At 41.2% G+C, this 7,776-nt stretch overlaps 1 protein-coding gene across 1 annotated transcript; it reads left to right on the plus strand.

Moving 5' to 3' along the window:
* The first annotated feature begins 449 nt into the window (after nt 1-449).
* Nucleotides 450-7,562, plus strand: LOC121580705 (Krueppel-like factor 9). The gene is made up of 2 exons (XM_041895700.2): nt 450-1,324; nt 4,242-7,562. The coding sequence occupies exons 1-2, from the start codon at nt 829-831 to the stop codon at nt 4,493-4,495; spliced, it is 750 nt and encodes a 249-aa protein (XP_041751634.1). The 5' UTR covers nt 450-828; the 3' UTR covers nt 4,496-7,562.
* Nucleotides 7,563-7,776: the final 214 nt, after the last annotated feature.

Here is a 7,776-nt window from a genome sequence, read left to right on the forward strand (position 1 = left end):
TAGAATAACGACTTTCAAAAGAGTAAAAGAAACCATACGTCTAATATACATTTTAGTCATTTAGCAGACGCTCTTATCCAGAGCAACTTACAGTTAGTGAATACCATTTTTTTTCTATTTTCTTTTTTTTCATACTGCCCCCCCGTGGGAATCGAACCCACAACCCAGGAGTTGCAAGCGCCATGCTCTACCAACTGAGCTACACCGGACCATATACCGCGTATAAATTATTTACTATTGCAATGTCCAAAAAAAATAACAAAAAATGTAATTATTGCTGAAATCGCACACTTATTTTTAGTCCTTCATAAATATGCTGTTGACAAAGGAGAAATAGAGTGTAAGAGGAAATCGTAAAATGTGATAAGCCATTTACAGTAGGGCTACACCCTCAACTCAACAGCCGAGCACCACATTTCCACGCTGCTGTATCGGTCGCTTCCACCCACTGAGATACGAATCCACCACGCCCGTTTTTCACGTCAGTCCGCAACGTCAGATTGTGCGTGTTGCTCTGTATCGGGTAGGTTTGACCGGCTTTTCAGAGTCAGACACAATGAACCCTCGGATGATGTAAAGCATGCTTGTGGGGCTGGAGGCACGGGCACGTTTTGGTAGTATCTTTTTTTGCTTTGGTTTTATATAATTTGATGTTTTCGAGCACACATATCGACAAGACTTTGTGACGGTATAGGGATAGCTGGAAAAGGACGGTTCAACGAGTTCGTCTGACAACGAAGTCGACATTTCTGTCTCCTTCGAAAACGACACCGAAAACAAAACTGTATTTTACAAAGGACTTGCTAAAGTCAACGAGATAAAAGAAGAATGTCGATGGTTGCGTATTCGGATTACTTAGCCGCCGAATGTCTGATGTCGATCTCTAGCGGTCCCGTCCTACACCGACCCACCACGGTTGTCCCCGCCGCACAGCCCCCTCCCCAGGCCCTTCATCCTGGGGAGCCAGAAGTGTCGAACGAGGACAGGGAGGTGCTCGAGACGCTGAGACTCGAAGGGGCCAACATGATCACGGTAGCCGGGATCCTCACGGACCTCCACGGCAAGTTCCGGTCCATGTCGGCCTACTCGGAGAGCAGCAACTCCTCATGTGGGGAGAGCGGCTACACCACGTTGTCTGACTCAACTACCCCAACCATGACCCCCTCTGCTACTCCAATTCCTGGACAGTTCAATGCCACTCAACAGCAGTGGGGAGGAGGGGCGCCTCGGTCCCCAGTAAAGCGACATCAGTGCATTTACGACGGCTGTGACAGAGTTTATGGAAAATCGTCTCATCTGAAAGCCCATATCAGAACCCATACAGGTACAATTATATAGCTGGCTGTTATACTGCTTTAACTTTATAAATTGTTTGGGAATTAGCTATAGTATCAACAAATGTCATTTTATTAAGCAAGTTGTTCCAGAACTTCAAGTTTGTCCATACTAACTAAGCACTCCCCCCTTTGTGAGTCACTCCTAGCTACAATTATCATATTTTTGCCTGAAGAAATGTGTTTTTCTTCACAGGGATACACTGTCGATTGGGTGGGCGAGACAAGTCGTTTACCCGCGCGTTAGTAACGTTACAATACTCCCCGAACAAAAGGGGGAAAAACTCAGGGCTCATAACAAAGAAGTAAACGAACAAAAGAATGGGGCTGGACGAAAAAGCCTAGTGACGAACATGCTACATCTAGGTTGGATTTGCATACGAAGTAAGTTCGAGATTAAATGTAACGTTCGGGGCGTTTGCGCAGATTCGGTAGTTCGTTTAGCTCAAACTGCCAAATCTTTTAATCCCAGCTCGCATAAATGTGGCCATCATGTAACAGTCACGTCTTTCTCGAAAAACTCAATTTTCTTGAAATCAGCCATAGCTGTCATAGTTTTCCCAGTCAAAATTGTATGTTTAGCGCTGCTACTTTGTATACATGCATCAGGTGTCCATTGCCCAGGTGTCCGCAGAGTCGGGGGGGTGTTCAGGGTCAGTGAACAACAGGCGCGGTTGGGTTAGAAGAGGAAAGCGTGCTGAATAGAACAAATCGTTAGGGAACGCCCACAAAACGGGAGTGAGTGGGTCATTGCTAGAAGGCATACCGGTTTTGTAAAAGTTACGTCATAGTCACGTTCACTACAACGAGAGTTTGCGTCTTAACAGCGTCGAGTTCTACAGCAGACTGGACTTGATTTGCTTTCCACAGAATCACTTACTAGCTAAAGTCGGTATCCCTTCTAGACATGACCAGTGAGTGGGAGTGTGGCGTGTTGCAAAACGCAGATCCGCTTTGCGGTCTTGAATATAGCTCCTGGCACCCTCTCGCCTGTACTGGGTTGACTCCTATTAGCTATGTTACTGTATTGTACTAGGGCCACAAAATAGGCGTAGGAGGCTGCACATTGTGGATACCCTCATGAATAAAAGTCGAGTCAACATAAAGGTTGTCCTCAACGGTGGAAAATCCTTTATGCGCAAAAATGTATATAATAACATCACATCGATGTGAGCTTGTAGTCCCACTACGACTCGGGAAAGCATGCAGTTTATTTGTCTACATATTAAATAAATTATGATTAACTTCACACGGTGGTGAAAGTGCCAGGTGTTGAGCTTGATGTTCCGTCCCAATAAATAACGAGGGTCTTATTCTGTTAACATGATGATCGATGCTTGGCTATTGCTCTTATCCATATCATCATCTAGGTAGCGTATCTGCGAGGTGTTGGCTAGAGCGCATGTGCCAAGACCAGAGTGGGCACATTTGCTATATAAAGCAACAGTTTTTGTGACAAAACCATAAGTAGAACTGAAAATGCGATGGAAACCCATTGACCTTGTATTTTTTATTTGGTGCACCACAAGTTATTTTTATGTGCACTACCTCATCACCCACAGACTTTTATCCGTAATAAATCAGTTTGTTTGAAACACCTCTGGTGAGAAAATGTTTTATGCCGATTTTAGAATATTCACATGAAAACCGGTAATTGGATGGAAACCTAGCTTGGGAGCTCCATTTATCCTTTGTAGCTCAATAGTGTATGGTGCTTGTAAAGCCAGGGTAGTGGGTTCGATTCCTGGGACCACCCATAAGTAAAATGTATGCACGTATGACTTTGGATAAAAGTGTCTGCTTTATTGAGGCCATATCCATTTTGAAGTAGTCAATTTTCTTCTTCTACCACTTCTGAGTTGGCAAACAAACTCAAAGGGTGCACACTGCCACCTGGAGTGTGTTGTTTGACCAGGTGTAAAGCCAAGGTTGGCGATTTACTGCCACCTACAGTTATGGAATGTTTCCTCACAAGTATAATTCATAGGCTGATCTCTCCTGGTGACCTGGATGGAATTATGTGATTCTTCCTTGACCCATAGGAAGTCCTACCCAGTTGACTACTTGTACCCCCCAATGACTCGGTACCAGTACCCCCTGTATATAGCCTCGTTATTTTATTGTGTAACTTATTTTACACAAATACAATTTTATTTGATACTTCAAAATGGTGAAAGTCCTCAATGGCGCTGCCCATGCTAAAATAGGCTTTTGGGCACTAGAGTCCTCTATCTATCTCTATGCGATGTGTTGAGGGCGCCTCTCTAAGATGGCCTTATTCTGCCCTATGAGTGTCAATATCTATTGCCGTCTACGTTTTGCATTCACTTTTCAAAATGTCTCTCTTCAATACCCATATGAACCATGACCGGAGTATAATTTTCTTTTTCTTTTTAACAGGTTGTTTTTGGTGCATTAAATAGAGCAGAGGAGTGGATGACCTTTTTGAGTTATAAAAAAATGGCTGCTGATAATATTATACACTTTCTACTAACTTGATGGGTATACAGGGGTCTGCCAAGAATCTAGCTTACTACCGATGTCTGTATATCTTTTACAGGGGTCTGCCAAGAATCTAGCTTACTACCGATGTCTGTATATCTTTTACAGGGGTCTGCCAAGAATCTAGCTTACTACCGATGTCTGTATATCTTTTACAGGGGTCTGCCAAGAATCTAGCTTACTACCGATGTCTGTATATCTTTTACAGGGGTCTGCCAAGAATCTAGCTTACTACCGATGTCTGTATATCTTTTACAGGGGTCTGCCAAGAATCTAGCTTACTACCGATGTCTGTATATCTGGTGTTAGTGACTGGAACGAGCAGGGCGATACTTGCCAGTCTGACATTTGTGCCACACTCAGTATGTTCAGTTGAATGTCTCTCTTTCTGTCTCCCTTCATCAGGTGAACGACCCTTTCCCTGTACCTGGCCCGACTGCCAGAAGAAATTTGCCCGTTCGGACGAACTGGCTCGCCACACGCGCACCCACACTGGCGAGAAGCGCTTCCTGTGCCCGCTGTGCGACAAGCGCTTCATGCGCAGCGACCACCTGATCAAGCACGCCCGCCGCCACCCTGACTTCCAGCCGTCCATGTTGGGCCGCAAGGCCTCGTCCCCAGGGGGACAGGGGGCGTTCAGCCCCACCTTGGGCCAGTAGAGTGCAGGGGTCAGTGGGTTCACTCCCACGTCTAGGGCTGGGGTCAGCAAGGGTCACAGGGAGTGGTTCTAACCAGAGGTCCTAACCAATCAGATCCACTAGCCAGGCCTCAGCCTGTCCGTCACAACTCACCACACAACAGGATCTGGGTGGGGGCACATTCACCACCCACCCACCCCGATGGATGAAGACGACACCAGTCTCAACACAACCTAACCTCCAAACCTTTAACTGAAAAACACTCACACATGCAGGGAATTCTCAACGTCTTCACTCCGCAGTCTCAGCACACGCATCAGCCAAATGTTTTCCTCCTTTCTCTGCTTTTTTTAGAGAGATGGTGCTCCATGCTTTTTTACTGTGGCTGTTTCCTTTCTTGCTAGCGCCATTTAGTGATATTTAGCTAGAGGTGTAGAGAGGCTGAGGTCAACTAGAAGTGTAGCAGCTTTGCTGATGACATGTTCTCCGTTTCTAGAGGTTGCACATTCCATGCATTTTTGTCATTTGAATTTAGTTGGCTTAGTTTTATGTATATTTTTTTTGCAATATCGTATTTGCTGCATTATTATAATTTGAAATGCAGGTCAACTTCACTTTCAGTACTGATGATGAATGGTTTAAACCGCTAAAGACAAGCAGGTTGCACACCATCCTTATTCATTGTAGATCAACTTTTCTTTTTACCATCCATTAAACGTTGACGCATGATACACGTAGTATTATGGCCGATACGGATGCAAATGTATATAACTTTTAAGCTTCTATTGTAGAGAATATCGTAAAAAAAAAATATTATTAGAGGAAGTAATACTTGTGATGAATTGTAGTCCTTATATTAGGGGTGACAGAGTATACGCTTGGATAGGATAGCGCTGCTTGTGAGTATGCGCGTGTCTAATGACATTTTTGTTAGAGAGAGAGAAGAAACTTTCTACTGTTTCCACTGTCTGTCCAGCTAAATGGACACAATTACTTTATTATCTCAGTGAACGACACTTCAGGAAATTCAGAAAGCCTTAAACTATTTCATACTTATTTTTGCACCATGTTTACAGTTTGAATCATTTCTACAGGTTTACGCCGACTCGTCGGCACATTACAAATACACATATGTAATATGGCACTTTTTCTTAGAGGTTGTTTTTAATGCTAGCTACTTGGCAAATTTTTGTGATAGGTATTCACTGTATTAATATGCTTCTACAGTTGAACACTGTGGAATTTGATAAAGATACATGTGATCTCATTATACTTATTATAACCAATGGTTAGGTTAGTAAGCCAGATTTGTCCAAGTGCTTTAGGAAAGTGCGATAAAGGATAGATTGGGGTTATTACGTGTTTGTTTTTTAATTGCTTCTTTGCTGGTCATAATGTCTTGGTTCTATGTTATCGTGTCTTAGAAAAGCCACATACAACATACTCTATGCTCTCAGACCCTTGTTATAATTGTCATTGCTTCCACAGAATGATTGAATTGCATGACTAAGGCACCTCCCTCGTCATACAGTCCCTCCAATATCTTCCTTCTCTCATGTCTTTACTAACAAACTGACTTTAATTGATAATTCTTGCTGCATCATTTGATCACTGATAGTTCCATTGTAATGGGATGTACCTGTATTCAACTTTTACATTGAAACGCTTTTTCCATTTGTACACATTTTCACAAGTTCTTATAATCTGTTGACAGCTCTTGGTAACTGCTGGCAGTTATCGAACAAAAATGGACTATTTCAAACAAAGCCACAATATGACTTAGTAAGAGTATTTGCTATGTTTTCAAATGAATTGAAAATGTCTCCATGGATCTCATCATTCTCCAAATGTATTTGTTTAATTTTTTGACAGCAAGTCTGCTCGCGCCAAAAGTATGATTATTTCACAAAGGGTAACAATTTACCTCACCATTTTTGTGTAATATTTGTCTTCCCTTGGAAACTCACCCTTTCTCATGAACTGCTTCTAAACACAATCAAGCCTTAGGTTTGAACTTCTTCTTCTGTTCTTCAACTGAAAACTACACTCTGCCAGGGAAACATCTCTTTAGTTGTCTTGTCTATATTCCCATGTTTGCTCTGTGTACAGAGTTTTGACTGTGCTTAACACTTTTTCATAGTATATTATGTACCCGTGGTGTTCAGTAGTGCTGATCGTCAGTTTTGGCATCTCACAAGTGTGCAGTTTGTATCACTACCCTTCATGTTGCACAATGCTTCTGATATCAGTTTAGTTTGGACCTACTGCGTTAGAGATGTATCAATAGATACATTTTGTAACACTTCATTTCAGTGATACCTACATAAGGACTTAAACACATTCATAAGCAGTACATGAACATTGCATAAATGCTTATGTTAACAAGTTGATATTTCAGTTATGTCACTATTTGCAGTTGTTAACAAACATAAGCATTTGTGCAATGTTCATTAACTGCTTATAAATGTGTACTGTATGGGTTATAAAGTCTGTATGTAGGTACCCTTCAGATAAAGTTACCAATCAACCAATATACATTTTACAAAGTAGAAAATCTGGCTTGGAGGGGGGCACAACCATATCTCAAACAATTTAATTCATTACACTGAACACCTTATAGGGTATGCTATGCTAATTGTTACCCACTGTACACTAATTAAACAAATATACACAGCTGCATTGTTTGTATAGAACCAATGTTTTTAGAATTTTTTTAAGCCACATTTTTACATCAATAACTCTTTAAGAAACCTCTTATTCGAGCTTTGGTTAGGTCGATAAGAGGAACTGTGGAACTAATTTAATAAATGCTGCGACATGCTCTTTGATATTTATACTCAGGTGTCTTTTAAAAATTGAGCGCTGGAACTTCCATATTTCCTGTGCAACACCCAAGTGTAATCATGTATTGTTTCTATTATTTAATGGATTAATTTATTACGATTTATCATTTCCGTGGTTTAATTCTTTATTTTTTCATAGCTTATTATTTTGTGATATGGAACATATACTAATAATTTGGTTCCATTGTTTGCTTGATACAAAACTGCCAGTGCTTTTTAGTAATAAATAAAAACCTTAAGTTGAATGTTTTGTGTGTGGCATTTTCTTGTTAACAGGTGACATTCATTTGTATCTGTATTTAAATGTTGAGTTATACTTGATATATCCACTTTTTTTGTGAATATTGTTAAGTTAAAGGGAATGTTGTCTGTAGATGGCTTTCAAAGTAAGGACAATTTGATCAATCCCTTGAAAATAATATTTCACCCAAATTACAAAATGACATTGATTTCCTTACC

Source organism: Coregonus clupeaformis, chromosome 14 (genome assembly GCF_020615455.1).
Source record: "Coregonus clupeaformis isolate EN_2021a chromosome 14, ASM2061545v1, whole genome shotgun sequence".
Lineage (NCBI taxonomy): Eukaryota > Metazoa > Chordata > Actinopteri > Salmoniformes > Salmonidae > Coregonus > Coregonus clupeaformis.